The 14081-nt window shown below is 39.9% G+C and overlaps 1 protein-coding gene across 4 annotated transcripts in view; it reads right to left on the reverse strand.

Moving 5' to 3' along the window:
• Positions 1-14081, reverse strand: part of GTF2H3 (general transcription factor IIH subunit 3) — a 28409-nt gene that overhangs the window by 12503 nt on the left and 1825 nt on the right. For 2 of the 4 annotated variants that reach the window (XM_064578250.1, XM_045887830.3), the window contains exons 2-4: positions 13023-13102; positions 2831-2937; positions 623-789 (exon numbers count right to left, since the gene is read on the reverse strand). In XM_064578250.1, coding sequence (XP_064434320.1) covers positions 623-789; positions 2831-2937; positions 13023-13102 — 354 coding nt within the window. Of the gene's footprint in view, positions 1-622; positions 790-2830; positions 2938-13022; positions 13103-14081 lie in introns of those variants that run through there. The other 2 variants (XM_064578251.1, XM_064578252.1) reach the window with 2 other exon arrangements.

Consider the following 14081-nt stretch of genomic DNA (forward strand, 5'->3'; position numbering starts at 1 on the left):
GCTGATTAGATGTTGAATGTGAGCAGAAAGGGGTCAAAAATGAAAGCTCTGAATTTGAAAAAGTAGGTGGATGGGCGTGTCAGAAACTAGGAGTGGAAATGGTGTGTAGCTGGGAGGGAAAGATAAGGAAACTGGTCTGGGGCGCGTTAGCCACACTGTGGGACACCTACGTGGAGACATTTGGTGAAAGAAAGGCTGGATTAGAGACAAAGACTGGGAAGTGTTCACATAGAAATGATAATTAAACATGAGTGGATGAAAACATACAGAGGAAGAAAAAATAAAATAATGTGCGGAATTAAAAAACCTATTTTTTATGGGACAAGATGAAAGAAAAGTCAGAAATGGAAGAATGGTCCAAAAACAGAGGAAAACAAGTCAAAAGGATATCCTGAGATGCTGAGAGTCTGATTCAAGAAGTAGAGGCTGGTGGACAGCGTGAAATGCTGGCAAGGCAGGCAAACAAGGCACAGGCCTTGAGGAAAATGATTTTACAAAAGAAAAGAGAGAGAACACAAGTAAATACTCCCAAGAGCCCCAAATCTCTGGACTTAAAGCCTCAAGGACCACCACATGCAACTGCAATTGTAAAATAACAATAATGGAGAAAGAAAGCTGTTACTCTTGGTCATGAGATCTTTAATCTCTTCAGCAATAACTTCATTCGCCGCTGTGAACAACTCGTATTTCCCATCCTTGCTCCCTGAGGGGCTGAATTCAGAAGAAGGGTTGCCAGGCTCTCCAAAAAAGTCTCCAAGTCTGCCATTTTTTCCAGGATATAAGAATCGACTGAAACAGTGGGGGGAGAAAACACTGAATTACACCAGGACTCTGTCCTCACTCAACATTCAGATGAAATTCAGCAACCAACCAACCACACCAATTCTGCCTCACAAGACTCTATAATAAATTTCATTTTTAAGAAATGTATAAAACAGGGGCGCCTGGGTGGCTCAGTCGTTGAGCGTCTGCCTTCGGCTCAGGTCATGATCCCAGGGTCCTGGGATCGAGTCCCACATCGGGCTCCCTGTTCCACGGGAGGCCTGCTTCTCCCTCTCCCACTCCCCCTGCTTGTGTTCCCTCTCTCGCTATCGCTCTCTCTGTCAAATAAATAAATAAAATCTTTTAAAAAAAGAAAAAAAAGAAATGTATAAAACAGGGGCACCTGGGTGGCTCAGTCAGTTAAGCGGCTGCCTTCGGCTCAGGTCATGATCCCAGGGTCCTGGGATCAAGCCCCACGTCGGGCTCCCTGCTCAGCAGAGAGCCTGCTTCTCCCTCTCCCTCTGCCTGCCTCTCTGCCTACTTGTGCTCTCTCGGTCAAATAAATAAATAAAATCTTTAAAAAAAAAAAAAAGAAATGTATAAAAGAGGCAAATTGGCAAACATGAGTCTACCACCAGAGAATGTTTTGATGATCCCACTGTTTTCTAACAAATGAGAGGAAATAATGCATGTGCTGGGTCCCAGTCTCTTGAAATGCTTCACAGTCATTCTCATTCTACTTTCTCAGATGCCAACTGGGAAGAGAGTCATACCAAATTCTAACTTACGACCAGTTTATTATTTGAGGTATATTTATCTAATAAAAATCTGCTCCAAGGGTCCCTGAAAAGATTCTCCTAGTGCTTCATGATTTTTATAGTACTCCTGTAAAAACACATATCTGATTTTTCTAAAAGTTGGAATACTTTGCTTTTTATAGTTTTTCTTTTGATGTCTTAACCAAATCGGTGTCATCTTTTTCATCCAACTCAGAAAAATGTATGGTGATCATGGGAGCAGGAGCACTTGCCTGGGGGCCCATAGGCTCTTTCAACACACCAAAGAGAGCAGCCCTAAGAAATGAGAAATTTGAGAACTATCCACTGACCTCATATGAAATACACTGGTACACAAGAGTCACTTCTACCAAGATGTGACATTTAATCAAGACATAGAAGAGCCATGTCTTACATGAAGAATATGATTCTGTGGTCAGCATATATATGAAAAGTAAATATGGTGAAAATATGTACCATATACATGGTCATGTTTGCAAAGCAGCTGCAAACCTATGCACCCATCCTGAAGAGACTCTAACCCAGCCAGTGTTTACACCCATGTTGGAAAAAGTCACTGTTTCTTCAGCTGAGCACCAGATGGAGTAGTTGGCTTGGGTTAAAACCCAATTAACAAGAAAAAACCCTTATCTATAAACACCAGAATCACACCCAGAGCAGCAAAACATTACACCCTGAGAAATTCGCAGGGCCCACAACTGGCTGAAAGAAAGCAGAATCACACTGCCCATTTCACCTGCCCCCCTGGGGCAGACTCACGCAAAGAACAGTGATAGGAGCTGCCAGCCTTGCTGGATAATTCCCCCTGTTTTTTGCCTAGCATATGGTTGAATCTGGGTAAGTTACAGGTGCACGAGATGCAAATCTATTAGATACCAGCTAATGAGGTTTCCAATATTCATTTCTTTTTTTTTTTTTTAAAGATTTTATTTATTTATTTGAGAGAGAGAATGAGATAGAGCATGAGAAGGGGGAGGGTCAGAGGGAGAAGCAGACTCCCCGCCGAGCAGGGAGCCCGATGCGGGACTCGATCCCGGGACTCCAGGATCACGACCTGAGCCGAAGGCAGTCGCTTAACCAACTGAGCCACCCAGGCACCCTCCAATATTCATTTCTATCAAAATGTACATGTACTGATTCTTGATGCTGTTAGTCTTGCTCAATGTTACATTAAAAAAAATTCTGCAACACAGAAAAGGAATAGTACATGCTGACTGGCATAAAAACCTCACAAATGTTAAGCACCAAACAGGTAATCACTAAGGTCATACCTTTCTTGAATGTGACTTGCTATCACAGCAAGTTTGTTGGAACGATTCATGAATAAATGAGAATTTCCCAGTACCATCACAGCATCTATGCATTTTGATAAAGTAAACTGTTGAAAAACAGAAAACATTAGAAAAGGTGAAGTAGCTATCCAAATAACTAGGTTAGGTCTTGAAATGATAGGGATTTCCTTTAAATTGTAGACCATTATTCACTGCTAAATATTTGCTCAGGAGCTCCCTCCTCCAAGGCATAAGCAAAAACACTTGAAAACTAGTTTTCTAATTTTATTTATATGAGATGATTTCTGCATTATTCCACAAATATTTTCTGCAAACATTTAAGGAAAGCAAACATGTCACATATTCTGTGATAAAATTACTAGCAAATTATTACTACAAACAGAGTAGGTGATTAATACATACTGATTAAATTGGTGATTTGTACAAGTTTTCAATTCGTTCACTCACTAAGTATGCTAAGCCCCTGTTATGTGTGTTATGTGTCAGGCAAAGATCCCTTCTTTCGTGGAGCTTACATTCTCATAAGTACTAATATTACTAAAAAATATAAGTGGATATTTTTATAATCCTGGAATAAAGCATGTTTCTCTTAAAGAAAAGGATACTTCTGGCAGCAAATAAAACACTGATAAATTCCACTTTATAAAAAAAAAAACATAAACCAAACCTATTAAAATTTCTATATGGCAAAAAAATGACTGTAAACAAAAGTGAAAGGCAAATTACAAACGGAAAATATAATACCAACACGTGACAGGCAAAAGGTTAACCTTCTAATATAAAGAGTGTCCACAATCAGTTTAAAAAAAAAAAAAAAGAGGAAAATGGGCAATGCCCCAAGGGAAAAATACAAGGGGTCATCAAATACACTAAAAGCAAAGTGAGGGGAGCCTGCGTGGCTCAGTCGTTAAGTGTCTGCCTTCGGCTCAGGTCATGATCCCAGGGTCCTGGGATTGGGCCCCGCATCGGGCTTCTTGCTCTGCAGGGGGCCTGCTTCTCCCTCTCCCACTCCCTCTGCCTGTGTTCCCTCTCTCACTGTCTCTCTCTGTCAAATAAATAAATAAAATCTTTTTAATAAATAAATAAATAAATAAAAACAAATTGAGATAGCTTTTATGGTACATGATATTGGCAAAACATAAAATAAGGAAAGAGAACATCTCGTGTGGGTTCAAAAAAAAAAAAAAAAGGCATTCTCATATACCACTGATGAGAGTTCAAAATAAAACAGTATTCTTAGAGAGTACCAGGGTAATATGCAGTGATGTGCTGTTCTATCTATAAAATGGAATACTATTCAACAATAAAAGGAATGAATTACTGTAACAACATAGACAAATCTCAAAATAATTATGCTGAGTAAAGAAACCAGACCAAAAGTAATCCCACTACGTACTGTTTGATTCCATTTATATAAAATTCCAGAAAATGCAAACTAATCTATAATGATAAAACTGATCAGTGGTTGCCTGGGGGTGGGGACAAGCAGAGAGAAGTGGGTAGAATAAATTACAAAGGAACGTGAACAAACGTCTGGGGGTGACAGATTTATACGCTCATTATTTTGATTGCAGTGATAATTTCACGAATGTATACATATATGAAAACATATCAGGGCGCCTGGGTGGCTCAGTTGGTTAAGCGACTGCCTTCGGCTCAGGTCATGATCCTGGAGTCCCTGGATCGAGTCCCGCATCGGGCTCCCTGCTCGGCAGGGAGCCTGCTTCTGCCTCTGACCCTCCCCCCTCTCATGTGCTCTTTCTCTCTCATTCTCTGTCTCAAATAAATAAATTTTAAAAATCTTAAAAACAAACAAACAAACATATTAAACCGAACCCTTCAAATATGTGTTGTGCACTGCATGTCAATTATATCTTGATAAAGCTATTTTAACTTTGACTTTTCTTTTGCTTTTTTTTTTTTAAGTAGGTTCTATGCCCCATGTGTGGCTTGCACTCATGACCCTGATATTAAGAGTCACATGCTCTACTGACTGAGCTGGCCATGCGCCCCTTGATTTTAAACAAGACACCATTAAGAAAATGAAGAGACAAGCCATAAAGTCATAGACCAGGACAAAATAGTAAATCATATATTTGAAAAAAGACTTGTATTCAGAATATATAAAGAATATATAAAGAGTTCTTATAACTCAGTAATAAGAAAACAAACAGCCCAATTTAAAAGTTGGGTGTAATAACTGAATATGCTTTTCAACTAAGAAAATAAAAGGACAGCCTATAAGCACATACTACATACATAATAGATATATAAAATATCTATCTATATATACTAGTCATTAAAGAAATGCAAATTAAAACCACAATGAGATACCACTACCTACTTACTAGAATGACTATAACAAAAAAGACAGACAGGTGTTGGCAAGGATGTGAAGATGCTGGAACTCTCACACACGGCTCAAGGGAATGGAAAATGGCATACCCACTTTTTAAGTCTGGCAGCATTTTAAAGTTAAATTTAAACCTACCATGTGGCCCAGCAATCCAACTCACAGGCATCTACTCAAGAGAAATGCAAATGTATGTCCACACAAAGACTTGTTTGAGAATTATCAGCATTATTCGTAATAGTCAAAAAGTAGAAACAATCCAAATGTCCATGAATAGATAAATAAGAAGTATATCCATACAATAAAATACTATTCAGTAATAAAGAGGAACCACCAATACATGCTACAACATGGATGAACCTCAAAAACATTACGCTAAGTGGAAAAAAACAAGATCGAAATACTACCTATAACCAAAACTCGCCCAATATGAAAAATACCATTCAAATAGTTTAGTAACTATTAAAAAAAATTAATTCATAGTTTAAAACTTCCCCAAAAAGCAAACTCCAGGCCCAATTTCACTGGAGAATTGTACCACCTAAGCATCCCTATACAGGACTTTTCTGATAAAAAATATAAAACACCAGGGCACCTGGGTGGCTCAGTTGGTTAAGCGTCTGCCTTTGGCTCGGGTCATGATCCCGGGGTCGTGGGATCGGGCCCCGCATCAGGCTCCTTGCTCAGCGGGAAGCCTGCTTCTCCCTCTCCCTCTGCCGCTCCCCCTGCTTGTGCTCTCTCCCTCTCTCTGTCAAATAAATTAAAAAAAATCTTTTTTAAAAAATGTTAAAAAATATATAAAATGCTAATGAAAGAAATCAAGATCAAAAAAAAAAAAAAGAAAGAAAAAAATCAAGACCTAAATAAATGGAGAGATGTACTGTATTTATAGATTGGAAGACCTAACATAATAGAGACATAGCAAGGCTATGTTGAGTATATCCTCAAATTGATAAACAGGTTTAACATAATTCCTATCAAGATTCTAATAAGATCTTTTATAGACATAGACAAGTTCATTCTAAAATTTATATGGAAAGGCAAAGGAACAAGAATAGTTTAAAAAACAATTTTGAGAAAGAAGAATAAAGTTGGAGTAATCAGCCTGCTGGAGTCCAAGACTTACTATCTAGCTATTGTAATCAAGACTCTGTGGTACTGGTAGAGGGAGAGACACAGAAATAGATCAAGGGAAGAGAAAGAGCACCCAGAAATAAACCCACACATGTATACCCAAGTGATTTTTGACAAGGCTGCAAAAGCCATTCAGTGGAGAAAGAGTAATCTTTTCAAAAATGGTGCTGAAGCAATTGGATTATCCACAGGCAAAATAATGAACCTCAATCTAAATTTCACAGCTTATTAAAAAATTAACTCAAAATGGGGGCACCTGGGTGCAGTTGGTTGCGCGACTGACTCTTGGTTTCAGCTGGGGTCGTAATCTCAGGGTTGTGAGATCAAGCCCCATGGAGTCTGCTTAAGACTCTCTCTCTCCCTCTCCCTCTGTCCCTACCCCTGAATGCTTTCTCTCTAAAAATAAACACATAAAATCTTTTTTAAAAATTAACTCAAAATTGATTGTGGATTTTTTTTTTTATTTTATTTTTAAGTAATCTCTACACCCAATGTGGGGCTCAAACTCACAACCCCGAGATCAAGAGTCACAGGCTCTACTGACTGAGCCAGCCGGGTGTCCCTGGATTGTGGATTTAAATGTAAAACTTTTCACAGAAGACACCGGTGAAAATCTTTATGATGTAGAGCAAGATTGAGAATTCTTACAGCACCAAAAGTACAGGCTGTATTTTTTAAATATCGAGAAACTGGACTTGATCAAAATTAAAGACCTTCTGCTCCATGAAAGATCGCCAGAAGAGGATGAAAAGACAAGCTAAAGACGGGGAGAAAATACTTGCAAACAAAATATCTGACAAAGAGCTTATATCTCGAATACATAAAGAAATCTCAAAACTCAATAGTTAAACATAACCCAACAATCCAACTAGAAAATGGACACATGACATGCAAAGACATCTCAGGACGCTTATCTGTATGGGCAACAAGCCTATGAGGAGCCGTGTAACATCACCAGCTACTGAGGAAATGCAATCAAGACCATAATAAGGAATCATTACACACCTGTGAAAACAGCTAGTATAAAAACATGTCAGCATCGAATGAGGGGAGGGAGAGACTGCATCTCTTACACTTTGCTGGGGGGAATGTAAATCCATTCTAGAGAACAGTGTAGCAGTTTCTTATAAAGCCAAACACAGGACGTATGTTCTAGCAGTTGCGATCCTGGATGCTTATCCCACAGAAATGAAAACCTCTATCCACACAAAAATGTCTATACAGATTTTCAGAGCAGCCTTTTACGTAACAGCCAACTGAAAAAAACAATGCAAATATAGAGCTTTCCCATGTGAGTGAAGGAACAAACTGTGGTATCTCATACCCTGGAATACCACCTGGCAATAGAAAGGACAAACTGATACATGAAACAACCTGAAACAATCAAGGGCATTCTGTTGAGTGAAAAAAAAACCTCAAAAGCACTTTATGAACTATTTACAGAACTAAAGCGCTGGAGAACAGTAGTAGATCAGTATCTACCACGGTTCAGGACCAGGGACTGGCTACAAAGGGGTAGCATCTATAAAGGGAGCACTAAGGAGCTCCTGCGTGTGATGGAATGGTTCTCTGATTTGACCATGGTGATGGTTACATAAATGTATACATGTGATAAGACAGCACAGAACCACACGTATGCACGAGTGCAAGTAAAACTGCTGTGATCTAAGTAAGGTCTCAAGAGCGTACTGATGTCAATTTCCTGGTTTCGCTATTGGACTCTAGGTACACGAGATGCTACCACTGGGAGAAGCTGGGGCAAGGGTACATGGGACCCCTCTGTTACCATTTTTTTTTTTTTTACAATTTCCTAGGTGTCTATAATTATTTCAAAATAAAACATTTCAAAATAGATTTTTTTTAAGATTTTTTATTTTTTGGGCGCCTGGGTGGCTCAGATGGTTAAGTGTCTGCCTTCGGCTCAGGTCATGATCCCGGGGTCCTGGATCAAGTCCCGCATCGGGCTCCATGCTAGGTGGGGAGCCTGCTTCTCCCTCTGCCTCTGCCTCTCTCTCTCTCTCTGACTCTCATGAATAAATAAATAAAACAAAAAACAAAAAAAAAGATTTTTTATTTTTTATTTGACAGAGAGAGAGAGTACAAGCAGGGGGAGCAACAGGCAGAGGCAGAGGCAGAGGGAGAGGGAGAAGCAGGCTCCCCGCTCAGCAGGGAGCCCGATGCAGGGCTTGATCCCAGGATCCTGGGATCATGACCCGAGCCGAAGGCAGACACTTAACCATCTGAGCCACCCAGGCGCCCCTCAAAATAGATTTTTTTTTTTTTTTTAAAGATTTATTTATTTATTTATTTGAGACTGAGAGAATGAGAGAGAGAGAGCACATGAGAGGGGGGAGGGTCAGAGGCAGAAGCAGGCTCCCTGCCGAGCAGGGAGCCCGATGCGGGACTCGATCCAGGGACTCCAGGATCATGACCTGAGCCGAAGGCAGTCGCTTAACCAACTGAGCCACCCAGGCGCCCCAAAATAGATTTTTTTTTAAAGGACTACCTATCTCGTGGACCATATTAAATGTCCAGAAAAGGCAATATAGAGGCAGAAAGCAGATCAGTGGTTGCCTGCAACTAGGGGGTAGAAGCAGTGACTGAACAGGCATGAGGGAACTTTCTAGGGTGATAGAAATGTTCTAAAATGAAATTGCAGGGCGCCTGGGTGGCTCAGTTGGTTAAGTGACTGCCTTCGGCTCAGGTCATGATCCTAGAGTCCTGGGATCGAGTCCCGCATCGGGCTCCCTGCTCAGCGGGGAGTCTGCTTCTCCCTCTGACCCTCCCCCTCTCATGTGCTCTCTCTCTCTCTCAAATAAATAAATAAAATCTTAAAAAAAAAAAAAAAAAGAAATTGCAAGGCAGTCCTAAGGGGGAAATACATAGCCATCCAAGCCTCACTCAAAAAAATAGAAAAATCCCGAATTCACCAACTCTACACCTTAAAGAACTAGAGAAAAATCAACAAACGATGCCTAAGCCATGCATTAGAAGAAAAATAATTAAGATTAGAGCAGAGATCAATGAATTAGAAACCAGAAACACAGTAGATCAGATCAACGAAACTAGAAGCTGGTTCTTTGAAAGAATTAATAAGATCGTTAAACCACTGGCCAGACTTATCCAAAAGAAAAGAGAAAGGACCCAAATTAATAAAATTATGAATGAAAGGGGAGAGATCACGACTAACACCAAGGAAATAGAAACAATTATTAGAAATTATTATCAACAACTATATGCCAATAAACTGAGCAATCTGGATGAAATGGATGCCTTCCTGGAAACCTATAAACTCCCAAGACTGAAACATGAAGAAAGTGACAACCTGAATAGGCCAATAACCAGTAACGAGATTGAAACTGATCAAAAACCTCCCAAAAAACAAGAGTCCAGGGTCTGATGGATTCCCTGGGGAATTCTATCAAACTTTCAAAGAAGAGATAATATCTATTCTCTTGAAGCTGTTTCAAAATAGAGAAACAGAAGGAAAGCTTCCAGACTCATTCTATGAGGCCAGCATTACCTTAATCCCCAAACCAGGCAAAGGACCCCATCAAAAAGGAGAATTTCAGACCGATATCCCTGATGAATATGGATTCCAAAATTCTCAACAAAATCCTAGCTAATAGGATCCAACAATACATTTAAAGGATCATCCACCACGACCAAGCGGGATTTATCCCCGGGATGCAAGGGTAGTTCAACATTCGCAAATCAATCAATGTGATAGAACACATTAATAAGAGAAGAGAGAAGAACCATATGGTCCTCTCAATTGATGCAGAAAAAGCACTGGACAAAATACAGCATCCTTTCCTGATTAAGACTCTTCAGAGTATAGGGATAGAGGGAACATTCCTCAAGTTCATAAAATCCATCTATGAAAAACCCACAGTGGATATCATCCTCAATGAGGAAAAGCTGAGAGCCTTTCCCTTAAGATCAGGAACACGTCAAGGACGCCCACTCTCGCCACTATTGTTCAACATAGTACTAGAAGTCCTAGCAACAGCAATCAGACAACAAAAAGAAATAAAAGGTATTCAAATTGGCAAAGAAGAAGTCAAACTCTCTTTTCGCAGATGACATGATACTTTATGTGGAAAACCCAAAAGAATCCACCCCCAAATTACTAGAACTCATACAGCAATTCAGTAATGTGGCAGGACACAAAATCAAAGCACAGAAATTAGTTGCTTTCTTCTTATACACTAACAATGCAACTGTAGAAAGAGAAATTAGAGAAACGATTCCATTTACAATAGCACCAAAAACCATAAGATACCGGAATAAATCTAACCAAAGAGGTAAGGATCTATACTCTAGGAACTACAGAACACTCAGGAAAGAAATTGAAGAAGACACAAAAAGATAGAAAAACATTCCATGCTCATGGATCGGAAGAATAAACATTGTTAAAATGCCTATGCTACCCAGAGAAATCTATACCTTCAATGCCATCACGATCAAAATTCCAATGACATTTTTCAAAGTGCTGGAACAAAAAATCCTGAAATTTGTATGGAATCAGAAAGGACCCCGAATTGCCAAGGAAATGTTGAAAAAGAAAAACAAAGCTGGGGGCATCACATTGCCCGATTTCAAGCTATCTTATAAAGCAGTGATCACCAAGACAGCATGGTACTGGCACAAAAACAGACACATAGACCAATGGAACAGAAGAGAGAACCCAGATATGGACCCTCAACTCTACGGCCAAATAATCTTCGACAAAGCAGGAAAAAATATGCAATGGAAAAAAGACAGTCTTCAATAAATGGTGCTGGGAAAATTGGACAGCCACATGCAGAAGAATGAAACTTGACCATTCTCTAACACCATTCACAAAGATAAACTCAAAATGGATGAAAGACCTCAATGAGAGACAGGAATCCATCAAAATCCTAGAGGAGAACATGGGCAGCAACCTCTTTGACATTGGCCACAACAACTTCTTTCAAAATACAGATCCAAAGGCTAGTGAAACAAAAGCAAAAATGAACTTTTGGGACTTCATCAAGATAAAAAGCTTCTGCACAGCAAAGGAAACAGTCAACAAAACAAAGAGGCAACCCACAGAATGGGAGAAGATATTTGCAAACAACACTACAGATAAAGGGCTGGTATCCAAGATTTATAAAGAACTTCTCAAACTCAACACCAAAAAAACAAATAATCAAGTCAAAAAATGGGCAGAAGACATGAACAGACACTTCTCCAAAGAAGACATACAAATGGCTAACGGACACATGAAAAAATGGTCATCATCATTAGCCATCAGGGAAATCCAAATCAAAACCACACTGAGATACCACCTTACACCAGTTAGAATGGCAAAAATTGACAAGGCAAGAAACAACAAATGTTGGAGAGGTTGTGGAGAAAGGGGAACCCTCTTACACTGTTGGTGGGAATGCAAGTTGGTAGAGCCACTTTGGAAAAGTGTGGAGGTACCTCAGAAATTTAAAAATAGAGCCACCCTATGACCCAGCAATTGCACTACTGGGTATTTACCCCAAAGACACAGATGTAGTGAAAAGAAGGGCCATATGCACCCCAAAGTTTTTAGTAGCAGTGTCTGCAATAGCCAAACTGTGGAATGAGCCAACATGCCCTTCAAGAGACAAATGGATAAAAAAGATGTGGTTCATATATACCATGGAATATTACTCAGCCATCAGAAAGGATGAATACCCAACTTTTACATCAACATGGATGGGACTGGAGGAGATTAGGCTAAGTGAAATAAGTCAAGCAGAGAAAGTCAATTATCATATGGTTTCACTTTTTTGTGGAACGTAAGGAATAGCATGGAGGACATTAGGAGAAGAAAGGGAAAAATGAAGGGGGGAAATTGGAGGGAGAGATGAACCATGAGAGACTATGGACTCTGAAAAACAAACTGAGGGTTTTAGAGGGGAGGTAGGTGGGGGAATGGGTTAGCGCGGTGATGGGTATTAAGGAGGGCACGTACTACATGGAGCACTGGGTGTTAAACGAAAACAATGAATCGTGAATCACTACATCAAAAACTAATGATGTACTGTATGGTGACTAACATTACATAATAAAAAATAAATAAATAAAAATAAATTTAAAAAAAGAAATGTAGTTTTGCCCTGAATATCATTGTTTCTCCATCATGGGTGGTTTCTCTGATTATTCTTTACAAAAGTGTACTCTGAGTTTCAATTAAATGACTCTTAAACACAAAAAAATTAAAAATAAATAAATAGGGCGCCTGGGTGGCTCAGTTGGTTAAGCGACTGCCTTCGGCTCAGGTCATGATCCCGGGGTCCCGGGATCGAGTCCCGCATCGGGCTCCCTGCTCTGCGGGGAGCCTGCTTCTCCCTCTCCCACTCCCCCTGCTTGTGTTCCCTCTCTCGCTGTGTCTCTCTCTGTCAAATAAATAAATAAAATCTTTTAAATGAATAAATAAATAAATAAATAAATAAAAATAAAAATAAATAAATAAATAAAATGAAATTACAGTGATGGTTACACTCTTTTATTGTGATTTTTACTAAAGAAGCATTGAATTGTACATTATAAAGGATGAATTTTATGGTATGTAAAATATGCCTTAATAAAGCTGATTTTTTAAAATGAAGCTGATTTTTAAAGAAGCAATATAAACAGACAGTTAAACCAGAATTATCCACAGTCCTCCTCAAGCAATCTTACCTGAGATTCCTTTAATGCTTGCTTTCCCCACCAAATTGGGTTGGTATCAACTACAATAACTAGAAGATTCAATTCATCTTCTGAAAATATTAACAAAAAATAAACACATTAGCCTCATGAAAGCGTATCCAAGCCAACATTCCCAATTTGTAAATTAAACCCATAGCAAGCACCACCACACGCCTTTACACGTTTATCATCCTATAATCATGAAATTAATCAAAGGTCAAGTGCTTTTATTTTTTTTTATTTTTTTAAAGATTTTCTTTATTTATTTGACACAGAGAGAACCAGACTGAGAGAGAGAGACAGAGAGCAAGCACAAGCAGGGGGAACGGCAGGCAGGGGAGAAGCAGGCTCCCTGCTGAGCAAGGAGCCCAATGTGGGGCTTGATCCCAGGACTCTGGGATCACGACCTGAGCCGAAGGCAGCTGCTAAACCAACTGAGCCACCCAGGAGCCCCAAAGGTCAAGTGCTTTTAATGATTTAAAGCTCTGTGGGCCCGTAGCAGGCTCTTGCCAGCTTTCTGTCCCCCTACATCTTTCGTGCATTAGTACGTAAGCTCCATGAGGGGGGATTCTTCTCTGTCTTGTCATTGCTTATCTTCTGCTCCTGGCACAACTGCCTAGCACGTAGTAGATGCTCAATAAATACCTGTTAAATGCACCCAAAATATTCACATTTTAAATGTCCAGTCAAGGACACAACCCACTGATTAACCAGTTAATATTCAACAGCAGTAGAATTTCAGGCACAGGGAGGCTGAAGGGAGACACAGGAACCAGTTTGACCTCAAATCCATCAAATCACCTAGCAGCAAGGCCAACAGTGATTAGGAACCACTTTTTTTTTTTTTAAGATTTTATTTATTTATTTGACGGAGAGAGACACAGCGAGAGAGGGAACACAAGCAGGGGGCGTGGGAGAGGGAGAAGCAGGCTTCCCATGGAGCAGGGAGCCCGACGCGGGGCTGGATCCCAGGACCCTGGGATCACGACCTGAGCCGAAGGCAGACGCTTAACGACTGAGCCACCCAGGCGCCCCTAGGAACCACTTTTT

Source organism: Mirounga angustirostris, unplaced genomic scaffold, assembly GCF_029215605.1.
Source record: "Mirounga angustirostris isolate CCGP_5_RB_7025 unplaced genomic scaffold, mMirAng1.0.hap1 SCAF_14, whole genome shotgun sequence".
NCBI lineage: Eukaryota > Metazoa > Chordata > Mammalia > Carnivora > Phocidae > Mirounga > Mirounga angustirostris.